This window comes from Silurus meridionalis, chromosome 20 (assembly GCF_014805685.1).
Source record: "Silurus meridionalis isolate SWU-2019-XX chromosome 20, ASM1480568v1, whole genome shotgun sequence".
Classification (NCBI taxonomy): domain Eukaryota; kingdom Metazoa; phylum Chordata; class Actinopteri; order Siluriformes; family Siluridae; genus Silurus; species Silurus meridionalis.
Window position 1 is genome coordinate 8,513,139 of NC_060903.1, and position 14,637 is coordinate 8,527,775.

Here is a 14,637-nt window from a genome sequence, read left to right on the forward strand (position 1 = left end):
AGCATCAGAAAATAATAAGGACATAATCCTCGGTCTCTACACATGCAGTAATAGCGGAAAAATGCGGCAGCAGGCTATTTCCCAAAATACCGCTATGCTCCTAAAGGAAGCGCAACATATTTCACCTGTTACACCGTGTAACAGACACTGTCTTTCATTAAAGCCTGTGTAAAGTTCATTAGTTTCAATGTTGCAGCTTATAGACAGGTGCGGCTTATTTATGTTTAAAATAAAAATCTTTGTCAAATTCAGTTTGCTTATATATGGGTGCGCTTTATAGTCCGGAAATTACGGTATATACTCATTTTTGTTTCAAAGATCTGTTCAATACTTCAGAAAAAAAATGTTGCTTCTTGATATTTTTCTAAAATAAAATATACATTTTGTGAAATGGTGTGTCACAATGTAATTAAGTGCATTCAAAAGCAAGGATTTTCATGCTTCTGCTCAAGTAGAAATACATGAAGAGTATTTTTACTTTTATTGGCGTAACATTTAAGCAGGGTCTTAGTTCAGGAGTAGAGTACTTAATCTAAAACATTACTAAACAGATACAAATAGTGGCAATGCGTTGCATGTAACTGTTTGTGCTTGCAGTCCACCAGTTCATTGTAAATGTGTAGTAGTGCTAAAGTCAAGTTGACTGGATCTTCATTCTAGATGTTTTGTCAGTTATGCGGTGCTCAATTCTGTCACCTTGAGCACTTATGAAACTGCTTGAACCTGCAAAATGTATAGAGGGATTTATTTATTTATTTATTTTTATTTACTAAGTATAAAAGTAGGACAATCTTAGAGGACTTTACATTTTCAAAATGTGACAATGGATGAGAACCAGCGCATTAGAACAGCAGTGGTTACTTTGTTTGCAATCAATATGCTGAGCATGACTGCTTGATAACACTTCCTGCTGACCCAAACGCTGTAATGAGAAAACAAAACAGCCACGCTCATTATTCTGTCAGTCTTCTTGACTAACCCGATTTTTCTGTCTCTCTGTGTTTTGCCTTGCCAGTGGGAGGAGGTAAGCGGCTATGACGAGAACCTGAACACCATTCGCACGTACCAAGTGTGCAACGTGTTTGAGTCGAGCCAAAACAACTGGTTAGTGACCACGTTCGTGCGGCGTCGTGCTGCCCAGAGGGTCTACGTGGAGATGCGCTTCACAGTACGTGACTGCAGCAGCATCCCTCGTGTTCCAGGCTCATGCAAAGAGACGTTTAACTTGTACTACTACGAGAGCGACCAGGTGATCGCTACCAAGGGTGCAACATTCTGGACAGAGGCACCCTACCTCAAGGTGGACACCATTGCTGCAGACGAGAGCTTCTCTCAGGTGGACTTCGGTGGGCGCCTAATGAAAGTCAACACAGAGGTGCGCAGCTTTGGCCCGCTCTCCAAAAATGGTTTCTATCTAGCCTTCCAAGACTATGGGGCATGCATGTCACTGCTGTCCGTGCGGGTCTTCTACAAGAAGTGCCCAAGCGTTGTGCAGAACTTTGCAGTCTTTCCTGAGACTACAACTGGAGCTGAGAGTACATCGCTGGTGATTGCTCGGGGTTCCTGCATCCCAAACTCTGAGGAGGCAGACGTGCCCATCAAACTTTACTGCAATGGTGATGGCGAATGGATGGTGCCCATCGGTGGCTGCACTTGTAAGGCTGGCTTTGAGCCTGACAATGGCAATATCTGCAGAGGTAAGAGGCCAGAAGAAAGAAAAAATTCACTCTAGTTTTATTTTAGCAGCTAAAAAGTTACAGTATGCTGCCATAATAGAGTTGGTCCAGCAATTCATAATGAATAGAGAAACAATTAAAGACGCATAAACCTTGCATTTAATATGCAGCACTAATTCTCCCAGCCATTGCATTTTGGCAGAATTCCCAGTTTTGAATATTAATCCTCTGACACCAAATTACCCATACATTAAACACATTACCCATCCATTAAACACTTCATACAACTATTAGTCTAGTTTGCAGTAATAGTATATAGGCGCTAGTGTCCTCTTACTCATCTACTAATTACTATGAGAAACCTAACTAATTACTGTAAGTAAAATCAATGAAGTCAGGAAAATACCCCCTTAGCAAACTACCCTGACAGCAAAATACCCCCACAGCAAAATGTACCCTCACAGTAAAAACCCACACACAGCAAAATGCACTTGCCACCAGAGCACCGCCAAGCAAAATGACCCTCCCCCCACACAGGTTCTGACCATGCTTAGCTTAAAGTTATTATGCAAAATTAAGTGTGTAAATTAAGTGTGCCTTTGCATGCTGAAATTTGAATAGTTTGACATGCATCAAAAATGTAGAAACATCTGGCCATTTGCTTTCCCTCAAAGAGCATTTAGCCACACACACACACACACACACACACACACACACACACACACACACACACACACACACACACACACATTTAGGCCTAAGGTGACCTGGCACTTACTCATAACCTCAGTTCTTCCACTTTCTTCTAAACTGATGCGTTTTCTCACTTTCTGCCTGTTTCTTAAGATATCTGTCTCCCTCTATCTATTACTCACACACACCCACATGCTTATATTTTGTCTCCCTAGGTCTTGTGAATATATATATATATATATATATATATATATATATATATATATATATATATATATATATATATATATATATATATATATATATATATCTGATCCCTTCATTCAGCATCCATGCTGCCATTTTGAATACCCCCAGGCCTGTCTGTGATGCACAAACTGAGCATGCTCACAGCTGATAAGATTGATTGACGGCCATCTGCTGTGATCAATACTCAGATAGAAAGAGAGAAAAAAAAGAGCAATCCTTGGACTGGGGCAGGTCAGTGTTGAAAAGCATAGCGGACATGGGTGCATTGACTCACACATAGTGGCACCTAGTCTATTCTAGTCCTCAGGCAAGGTTTTCTTATCACCAGAGTGATGCGCTGGACAAACTCCGCAAAGCTGTTAAAAAAAAAAAAACTCTTTGTGCCTGGAGCAGCTTTTACACAAGCCAGATTTACCACACAGTACATTTAACACTGCTCTGTGCAAAAGAACTAGTGCTTTGGAAGCGTTTCGGGGGTGTGTTTAGGTGACAGAAGGACTATAAAAGCCTTTAAGCTATATCATTCAAATGCAGCCACTTCAAATATCTATCATTCCAATGCTTTCAAATATTAATCAACCTATAAATTGGTTTTGCACTAATGTAGACAGAAAGGAAGGGTTACTCTGTGTGTTTGTATAATATACACCATGCTAGAAGAATGTGGCTTCTTAGAGAACAATTTTGGGATGTCTTCTGTAGTGTAATTTATTTTCTAGTCTCTATAATACCTTTCTAATGGAAAAGCCATGCGATAGCCCTCTTATGACCGCATTTCTTTTAGTAAAGTTCTGTGTAAACACTTTTGTGGGCCAAATCTAAAAGTGAAACCAAATATACCGACCAGATTTAACGGTTTCAGTAACACTTTAAGTGCAGCTGATTTACCTTTAGAGATACCCATAAAGCGCCATTAAACCATAGTGTGCAGAGTAAAAAATATACAGCGAAAGTTTGCCTCCTAAGCATAAAGTACAGTAAATATTCCAGTATTTCAGATAAGCCATTGCAATGCAGCAGCTGACACAGGAGTCTAAACTTAACAATATGAGTAAAAGCCATAAGTTTTTTTAAGATGTATGCAAACTACCTACATAACTTTCCATACTTTCAATATGCTTAGCCTGTTATGTCTGAAGTTAAATGGAAATGCACCAATATTTATTAATATATTAATTTATATGTATTATTATTAGCCTATAACTATATGCATACACTTATAACTAATTGCAATATTATTTCCATCATATTCTTTAGATATTTATGTTTACACTATATGCACAAAAGTAATGGAAAACCTGACTTTTCCAGCCATATGTGGTTCTTCCCCATATTACTAACACATAGTCGGAAGCACACAATTGTAATGGATGTTTTTAAAGAAGGTTGCATTACATTTTGCCTTCACTTGAACTAGAAGACCTAAACTTGCAAGACAATGCATCTGTGCACAAAGCAAGCTCCATGAAGATATGGTTTCATGGGTTGGAGTGAAAGATCTTTAGAGGCCTGCTACAGAGCTCTGAACTCAAACCTGTGGAAACCTTTGGGATGAATTTTAATACTAACTGTACCCCCAGGCCCCCAGGTTTATCCTTCATCAGAACCTTACATCAGCATCCTGGTGGATGAATAAGCAAAAATCTTTACAACCACACTCAGCAAATGGAGACCAAATTTGGAATAGGATGCTTAAAAAAGCACATACAAATTGTATGGTAAGGAGTATAGTATATCTGTGCTGGCTTACTGGATAAAACTCTTTTAGCACTACATGGTCTTTGAGTCAGGGTCTTGACCTGAAGTGTTCGATCAGGGCTGACCTTCTGTAACAAACTCGGATTGTGATATATATATATATATATATATATATATATATATATATATATATATATATATATATATATATATATATATATATTACACATAAAATCAGATCATTTCCAGCTTCAGAACAAAGTTAACTATTGGATCATTCAATTCCCAACTCAATTCATTCAATCATTCAATTTATTCATTCAATTCATTCAATTCCCAATTTTCTTTTTTCTGAAAATGTCTGAAAATCCACCATGGCTACAGATATAATTGAGAGTCTTATTTATAACATAATATAAATAATCTAGTCAAAGCATACACTTAATTATAAAAAATATATACACCAAACAGGTATAACATTATGTCCCTTGCCAAATATTGTGTTGTTCCCCCTTTTGCTGCAAAACCGTTGAGCATTAACAGAATCAACTTCTTGAACAATTTGAGCTACATAAGGTCATCCGTTATCTCGGACCACTTGGACCAGCCTTCGCTCCCCACGTGCATCAATGAAACTTAGCCACCGATGACCCTGTTCCTGTTCACTGCTGTTCCACAAGAGCTGCTGTTTTAGAGATGCTCTGATCCATATAGCCATCACAATTCGGCCCTAGTCAAACTCGCTCAAATCCTTACACTTGACGATTTTTCCAGCTTGCTGCCCAATATATCCCACCCACTAACAGGTTCCATGATAAAGAGATAATCAGTGTTATTCCATCACCGGTCAAAATGCCTAAACAGTGTATATACTGTTCCAACAATGAAAACAATTGAATTTGGTATAGTTTAATGCAACGAATTACATTTTCTGTGACACTATTTATTGGGCCTATACCAGAAAGCTCATACAGTATCCGTGTGTGTGTTAAAGTGTGAAGAAGTCATTGCCTCTTTTCTCCTTTTATAATGCTGTTTTGCACAGCAGGTCTTTGCTAATTAGCTCTACTTTGATCTAAAGGCTGTTGTAACATGGTTTGATGTGGTAATGTGCTGCAGAAAGGTCTGAAGTGCTAGCATAAAGCTAGTAAAGCTAAAGTTTTTTGTTTTAGAAAGGTTTACTTACATTATAGAGGAAATGATTGTGTGCTTTAATGTTTATTGGCTTGTTCTGTTCACTGTTGGTTGTATTTGTATCCAGTATATTTCTAATGACCTGTAATTTCTAATGACCACAAGGGGGGCCTTTCAATCTGCGTTCTGTCTTTTCACACGCACACACACACACACTCACACACACACACACACACACACACACACACACACACACACACACACACACACACACACACACACACACACACACAGATAGAAATCAGAGTTGTCAGTATTCTGTTCCTGCTTAGGGGAAAATGAACACTCATTAGCAGGTGTTAGTATGTATGCATGTTATTCATTCCTCCAACTCTTCCAGATGTTAGGTCAGATAAGAGCATGTCCTCCAGGGCAAGTCTGGACAATTACCAACGGTTCTATTTCAATAAAGCTCCCACGTCCTCTGCTCTAACCGCAGCTCCCTATGTGGCAGCCATGTTGGATTAACGACTCTGCCGTCGCGCTCAGCCTCGTTTGTGAGTAATGGAGTTCCCGGCAGCCAGGAAATTCTTAGGCAACACACACAGATGTGAACATGACACCAATGGTGGTTCTTGCGGTCAGGTGTTTGGGTTGTTTATGCCTCAAGAGTTAAACCACTATGGCCACAAGGCTAGATACACAGCATACATACACGCACACACACACACACACACACACACACACACACACACACACACACATATATATATGCACACACACACCATAATTGAAAGTCAAGTCTCTCTCTGCAGGAGCTGTCTGTAGTCTGATTAATTCACATTTGCATTAAAGAAAGGCCATAGACATACATATATTAGTTTGTGGGCTAAAGTGAAGCAACATAATGCATCAATATCATGTTTTTCAGACTGAGCTTGAGTATAATGATGTGTTTTTTTTTTTTTTTTCACTGATCCTTTCTAATACAAGTGCTAATATTCACATTAGCTACCTTTTTAGCATTACTGTTGATTCTGTCGTTTGCCTTGAGGTTAGATTTTGTTTTTTGTTGAGTAATAATTTAGCGATTCCATTTTCATATAATGGAATTTCACGCAGATTTTTTGGACTGAACTTGGCAGCTTAGCACCTTGTGTTCTTTTTTATTTCTCTTCTGTTTACATTTCTGATTTGGATACATTTTCCTGTGGCTCATGCCTAAAGCGTCTGACTCTCATGCCACTGATTTGCGTTCGAGCACCGGCCCTGACGATCATACATTTTTTCCGCTATTTTAGAGATACAACTAAGACATTGCACATAAATACAATGTAATTAGCCTTTGTATAACTATGGACAATTTTAGTTTGGTTAGAGTTAATTTTAGTCTTCCAACATTTATAGTGTTCATTTATTTTTGTTACTCTTATACTCACAATTCTCTCTTACAGAAAGCTTTTTATAGTATTCAGTCACATAAGCCTCAAAAAAGAAAAAAAAAGAACGAAAAAATTATCGGTGTGCTTCAACAGATGTGTGCATGCTGTGTTAAATGGGACACGCACACATTTAATGGGAACTGATCCACCAAATGTTAATGCAGTATCCTGTGAGACAAAAACGCTTTAGGCTTCACTGAACCATTAACACCCTACATTCATTACTGAATAGCAATTGGCAGTCAGATTTATGGAGACAGTTCCATCTCTCCGCCACATCCAAAAATCGAGTCTGCTAGCGATTTGATGCCGTTTTAAAGAGATCCGCTGATCTAAGAAACTGAGGAGCTGATAAAGAGATAAAGGGGATGGTGAAGTAGAAGGAGGTAGAATTAAAAAACATAACCCAGTGGTGCCCTCTGGAAATAAGCAGCAAAACAGCTCCAGATGATACAGAAAGATTCACGAAATGGCACAGCAACAAGTTTTAATTCACCCGATCCACTTCGCTTGCTGCCAAATACATGCTGGAGAAACGAGGCGTCCTGCTGTTTTCTTTCTATCTGCCTGTCTGTTTCCCTTTGCCTCCTAAATCTCTTGTTTTGCTGTCTCCGTATCTCTTGCGCTCTTTCTCTCTCCCTAGGAGGTGAGAGAAACAAAGCTGCAAGAGTGCAGACTCCAAATCAAGGGACGCTTTTTAGTGGCTGGCTAATTATAGAGAGTGTGCACAAACAGACGCCTCTTCTCTGTCTCCGTCAGGTCACTTTTAAAAATATTTATTTATTTATTTATTTTGACACACACTTAGAGAGCGTGAGAGAGAGAGACGTGTACAGGCTGTCGGCTTGCCGCTTTCCTGCATCTCGAACTCAATTCTTCATTAAAGGGAAAACAAAATACCACATCAGACCATCGCAACAATCAATTTATTGAATTGATTGGAGCAGAAATATTTCCTTTCCTAAAGTTACCTTGCTCTTTCCATTTCATTGTGCTTAAATCATGCTCAGCATCCATCATGGTATTTTATTATCAAGCTAAACACAGGTTCACAGGGTTCATGTGGTCAATATTGAAGTTTTGCAAGGCAAAAGTGGTAGTTTCTTACTATCATGTGGGTGTGAGGGAGTGGTCAGCGTGCTTGAACCCATTCTTTCATTCATGCTTACTTATGACTACATGAGGTGAGGTGCTTTATTACTTGTCACATGTACTTTACAGAACATTTAAATTCTTTCTTCACATATTCTAGCTATGTTAAGAGCAGGGGTCTGAACGCAGGGTCCAGCACCCCTGGAGCACTAAGGGTTAAGGGCCTTGCTCCGGGAACACATATGTCGCAAATTGGCAACACCAAGGCTTGAACCCAGATCATCACATCAGTAAATTAGAGCCTAAACCAATAAGCTATCCCCTCCCTGAAGAATATTACTGTCTTGTCGATTTTTAGGAAAAAAAAAAAAAAAAACAAGCAACTGATTTTATTTGTCTAAAATTGAGAGCAATTATGAGCTTGAGCGATGTATTTGAGGTTGAGGAACTGTACTGTCTGTTACAATATTTACAGAGCATGCTGACAGTGCTGCCATTTCTACATCTGTGATTTATTCATATTAAAGAACCTTTTGGCTTAGGCCATACTGATTGAGTTTTAGATCTGAAATTAAAAGATATGGATATTTGGAGCATGAAACTTATACAGATAATGGCATTGCATTACATCCCTATTAAATATCACAGTTTAGTAAATATGATCAATTTGTGATATTGCAGATTTGCCTTTCTCCTTACTTATTAGCATGCTTACTGTTATATTTGATAGCCATAAATAAAATCACATACAGCCACAACCTCTATGAAGCACACTATATAGATATGTATAATTATTTAATTGTCTAATCATATCTGCAATATTAATGATCACAACTAGATAACATTTATTAATGTGCTATAGAGAACCAGCATTCATCCATGGAGAAGTGTGAAATGAGCAAAGGACATGCTGATTTCCGAAGAGTCTGTCTCAGGCATTCTATTATCCTTAAATTAGATTCAGCTTCAGCTTCCTAGCCATATGGAGATCTCAAAAACAGATGTTTGCTTGTGAAGTCTAGTCCTGATCTGAAGATTACACAGTCGAAAACGGATCTGTATCTGGGACACAGCTTTGTAGTCGTGAGTACGATGATTGATCGGCTACACCAGTTCTACTGTATATTTGTAGAAGGTATAGATTTGGTTCATAGCATTATATTATATTGTAGTATTGTATGATATATTGTGGTATATTGTTCACCCCTTAGAGACGAGAAATTATCTTTTTGTACAAACCTTTTGCGAAAGATGAAATGCCATCTGAAGCGAAGAATAGGATTTGCTACTGTGATCACCATGCTGTGTGCATGCGACAACAAACACAGTGTGATGCAGCCCAGCAATTGAAAATTTCTCACGCTGTCTTCATTGCAGCGACTTTTTTACTCTTCTGCTCTAACCTTCAAAGTAATCAGGAAATTAATATGGAGAAGAAAAATTATACAGTACATATACAGTATACAGTAAATTATAAACTTATACAGTATGCGTTCACAATGAATTGAAGTGTGGTTACTGTATACTTTAACTTAAGGTTTTCCTGCACCTACAACTTTGTCATAGGCTGCATTTTAAATGACGAAAATAAAACCTTCTTTGTTGCTTTCTCTTCAGAATTGTTTAAATATTTTCTAAAGTCATAGGTTAGGGGTAAGTCAGGGTTATTGATTGGAAGGTCAGCAGTTCAAGCCTCGCCATCACTACCTTTGTGCACCTGAGCAAGGCCCTCAACCCTCCGTGCTGCATCATGGCTGACCCTGTGCCCTGATCCCAAAGTTCTAACAGTACTGGGATATACAAAGAAAGAATTGTACTGTACTGTAATGTATATGTGACAAGTAAAAAGTTATCTATTTAGCTTTGAAATTCTTGCTGCCCAGTGCTTTAATGTCACCGTGTTCTACTGTCCTATATGCACTAAATTATGTTTGCACACATGCACTTTTATGTAGTCCTGTGTATAGGTCTGTATGTTTCTGTATGTCTGTATATAGTGTTAATCTCTGTTGTTTTATGTAGCACCTTAGTCCAGGAGGAATACTGCATCATTTCACTGTGGAGGACAGCAAAAGCCTTGATTTTAAGAAATCAAAAACGTTATTATACAAAGAAATTGTATAATCATTTAAAGTGTGAAGGTTTCTTAATAGAAAAAGAGTTTGGGGTATTACAGGAGCACTACAGGAGTATCTTCAACACTGAGGAATTTTTTTCTCAGTGACATGAAAAAAGAAAAGAAAAATTTATGAAAGAATGTTTAAAGTTGCTTAAATATACTGTGAGTGATAATAATGTCAGGCCCAGTACTTAAACCCAGGTCAGGGGCATAAAAGTCAGACAATATATTCATGAACCACAGGATAGTGGTTGAACCCACTTTATGAACACAACAGGTAATAATCAAACAATGAAATGCAAAGGCCATCCACAAGGTTCAGTCAATAAATGCAAAGAAAATCCAGTATTCAATCCACACCGCAAAAAGAGGTAAACCAACAGAATAATAATAACTTGTTATTAAGATTTCTACACTTTTTCTATTTTTGCCACTTTGTGCGCTCGACTTGCACTGCGCTATATTTGCCCACCTGTCAGTAGCATCATTAATCTAAGCATTCACTTAAAAAAAAAAAAAAAGCCAAGAACCAGTTTTTTAGACCATACTCATACTGGTCTATATTCACCATATAACAGCTACTCTGTATTTCATCAATATTTGACTAAAAACAGTGTACTGCGATGCTCATTTTCATTCAGAAGAATAAAAAAGTGCAGCAATGGAAGTAACTGCTATGTTGGCGCTCATGTTGGAATAGGTTGGCATAGACAGCCGTGCCATAGTGGAACAGTTTTACTCGCTCACAGCGTGTGTGGAGAAGACGCTAGCAACTCAAAAAACAAAATGCTTTTTTATTTATTTATTTATTTTTTTTTAAATATATTTACAAATAATGGAGCAGGGTTCTTTTGGAATTATGATCGAAATAGTTTAGTGTGTAGTTTTATAAAATTTGTTCATTCAAATAATAAATTATTAATAAATAAAATAGGGATCCTATTCACTTAATAATAGTGATCTCAGAATTTGTTCATGTCACTGTTGCTTCTGGTCTGCTTATTAGAGATTAAACTAATAGGAATAAATGAAATCATACAATCATAATATATTGTTTCTAGGGCTGTAATGATTCCTCGATTAACTTGAGTAATTCAATTACAAAAATTAATCGAGGCAAATTCATTTTGGTTTGTGTAGTCTATTTAGCAATCACAGTGTTTCCAATAGAACTTTAATACTGATGCACTGCCAGCTAATCTCTGGAGCGCACTGGACATGTAACATAGAAGAGTTCAAAGTTTGGTATCATTTCAAACTAAAACAAAGAAAACACCATACAGTGCGGTTATCGTTTTTAAAGTAATTTGAAAAAGATTTATATATATATATATATATATATATATATATATATATATATATATATATATATATATATATATATACCGTAATGTCCGGACTATTAAGCGCACCCATATATAAGCTTCACCCACTAAATTTGACAACTAAATTTTGACATAAATAAGCCGCACCTGTCTATAAGCTGCAGGTGTCTACACTGAATCTAATGAACTTTACACAGGCTTTAACGAAAGACAGTGTCTGTTACACGGCTTGTATCTAAACAGTAGCCTACCAAGAAAGTCATTGTTCACTGTCTTCCTCCTTGATTTCACAAAAATTTCTCTCGGGAGTTTTTCTTTTGGCATCGTCGTGCGTTTTTAAAATCATCATCGGTGAAGCTTTTCTCCCGATGCCGTGCAGCTCAGAACACAGGTGAAGTGCGTTTTTTCATGCTCGGTTGTTTTCAGCGTGACGAATGATTCGCATTTCCTGTAGACAGTCCGAGTGAGTGGCAGGTCAAACGTCAGATTTATATATATATATATATATATATATATATATATATATATATATATATATATATATATATATATTTGTGTGCTGTCAAAAAGTCCCTCCGCAGTGGCCGTGTGGAGTGGAAAGTGGAGCACGTTTTTAAAGCTGGCGGAAAATTTCAAAGACGCTTTTCTGTAGACAAGAAGATCACATCTCGATACTGTGCGAGATTTAATAAATAAATACATAAGTAAAAATAATTGTAAGTTTCATTTAACTAATAGTTTGAATGAGGTTTAAATGAGCACTAAATGGGTTTAGTTTTCACAGATATTCTTCTTTGCACTTTCAGAAATAAAAAGAAAAAATGTTCTAAAAAGAAAAATACTTGTTCACTGTATACAACAAATACAGTAGTGTCTTATTTTCTCTCTCTCTTATTTATTATTGTTCTTAAATGAAGAAAAAGTACTTCTTATCCGATTACTCAATTAATCGATGGAATATTCGTTAGAATACTAGACTACTAAAATAGTCAATAGCAGCAGCCCTAATTGTATCATACATTTTTAAGCTGGTTCTGATCTGGGTCTCGGTTTTTAAGTTTTTTCTTGCTTTTGTATCGATTTTGAAAATGTTATTCTTACTTTAAATTTGTACTATAGTCACATCATCACACAGCAGACACTTCCCAGAGGCTTCTATAGCATTAACCTTACTCATTTTAATTCAAAACAGGTGGATGTCTTTGAAAATAAAGATATGTCATGGTTATGTTGGATCAATCTTTACTTTACATGATCATATTACCTCTTCATTACCTAATTATCTTAACTACATCATTACTACAATTACAGTAATTGATCTAACCACTAGCGATCAGAGAGTTATCAGGTATACATTACAATGTTTTGTACCCTATGATATTATTTACAGTCACTGATCCAGTCTCTGGTTTCCAATTAGGTTATAAGTGCATACGCAATTTGTAGGAGCTATTGGGAAAATCCATCCTGAATGACCGGACATGTGATTTTCAGTGGCATCTGAAATGTATTTAATAATAAAATATAATAAAGGTAACATAATTGAGTATAGCAATGCTGTTTGCCTACCTGCTGATAACAAAATTACAGCACCAGCCAACATATTAGTACTACACAAAGATATTTGAATACAACCATACACTTACCAACCACTTCATTAATGCTTATGCATATTCCTGCAAGTCCCCAAGAACAAAATCAGGTAGCAAGAGAGCAATGCATACAATAAGGCAGATATTGGTCAAGAATTATAGTAATCGGTACAAAAAAAAACAATGCCTGGTCTTTCTCCAATCATCAGCTGTCCAGTTTCAGTGAGCCTCGGAGCCCATTTCGTGGATGACTGGTACTTGATGCGGTCTTGGCTTGGCTGTCTCATGGTTTAATGTGCATTCTGTTATGCTTTTCTGCTCAAAGCTGTTGTTATTTGAGTTACTGTAGTGTTTTTGTCAGTTCAAACTAGTCTGGCTATTCTCCTCTGACGTCTCCCATCAACAAGACATTTCTCCCTGCAGAACTGCTGCTCACTCGATGTTTTTCTGTGGTAAATTTGTGTGTGTGTGTGTGTGTGTGTGTGTGTGTGTGTGTGTGTGTGTGTGTGTGTGTGTAAAAACCTCAGCAGATCAGCAGTTCCTGAAGTACTCAAACCTGTCAGTCTGCCACCAACAAACAAGCTAGTCATCAAGTCAGTTATCTACAGTTGTATAAAAAAAATAGTCAGTCAGTGTATTTGTTGTGTGTATGAATTAGTTTCATTTAAAATATATCAAATTAGGATTTGGCTGAAATGTGAATAGATAGGATTGTTAGAGGATATCTCAGAACATGATTTCTGAGTAGTCACATTGAGGACTTGGTACTTATTTGAGCACTGTTAGAGCTCAAAATCATTGAAACCTCTGAAAGCAAAGTGACATGAAGCAAGTCTTCTATCACTATTAAGCAAGCGGTAAGATGCCAAGAGCGTCTTGATGGGGTGCTCATCAGTTGCAGTTTTGCATGTTAATCTTTAGATAACAGTTGAAGTACCACGAAGCTAAAAGCTTCTTTTGGGTGACTGACATGTAATGAATTTAAGGCTAAAATGTATCACACACACACACACACACACACACACACACACACACACACACACACACACACACACACGCAAAATACACTTTGTAGAGAGCTGCATATAAAGGTGATCAAAAGAAATATGTACCCAAGTAATGGTTGAGGATCAAAATTAAAATTTTATTCTGTCTAATTTATCTAATCAATTTATGATTATGGCATGGAATACCTTAGGCATAAATGTACAGTATGTGGACACAAAATGTTGTTTTTTGAACATCTCATTCGACACTTAGTCCCCATTTACTGTTATATCTCCACTCTTGTGGGAAGATGCTCCACTAGATTTTGGAGTGTGTTTGTAGAGATTTATTCTCCTTTAGCCACAAGGGTGTCAGTACAAAGGCCTGGGATTTAGTCAGCTTTCCAATTCATCCCAAATATGTTCAATAGGATTAAGGTCTGAGCTCTATTGCAGGCCATTTAAGGGCTCCAACCTATATAATTCCAATGAAATATCTTCTATATCATAGGGATATTTTTTTCATGTCACATGGGCATTGTCATGCTGGAACAGATTTGTGTCTGCAGTTTTCAAGTGAAGCTTTTTAATGTTAACCCTATCCAAAACTATACAATTATGTGCCTCCAAC

General features: G+C 37.2%; 1 protein-coding gene across 1 annotated transcript in view; it reads left to right on the top strand.

Moving 5' to 3' along the window:
• The window catches only part of LOC124402813 (ephrin type-B receptor 1-B), a 320,170-nt gene that overhangs the window by 127,089 nt on the left and 178,444 nt on the right, over positions 1-14,637 (top strand). Inside the window, exon 3 of the mRNA XM_046876081.1 lies at positions 1,016-1,697. Coding sequence (XP_046732037.1) covers positions 1,016-1,697 — 682 coding nt within the window. The remainder of the gene's footprint in view (positions 1-1,015; positions 1,698-14,637) is intronic.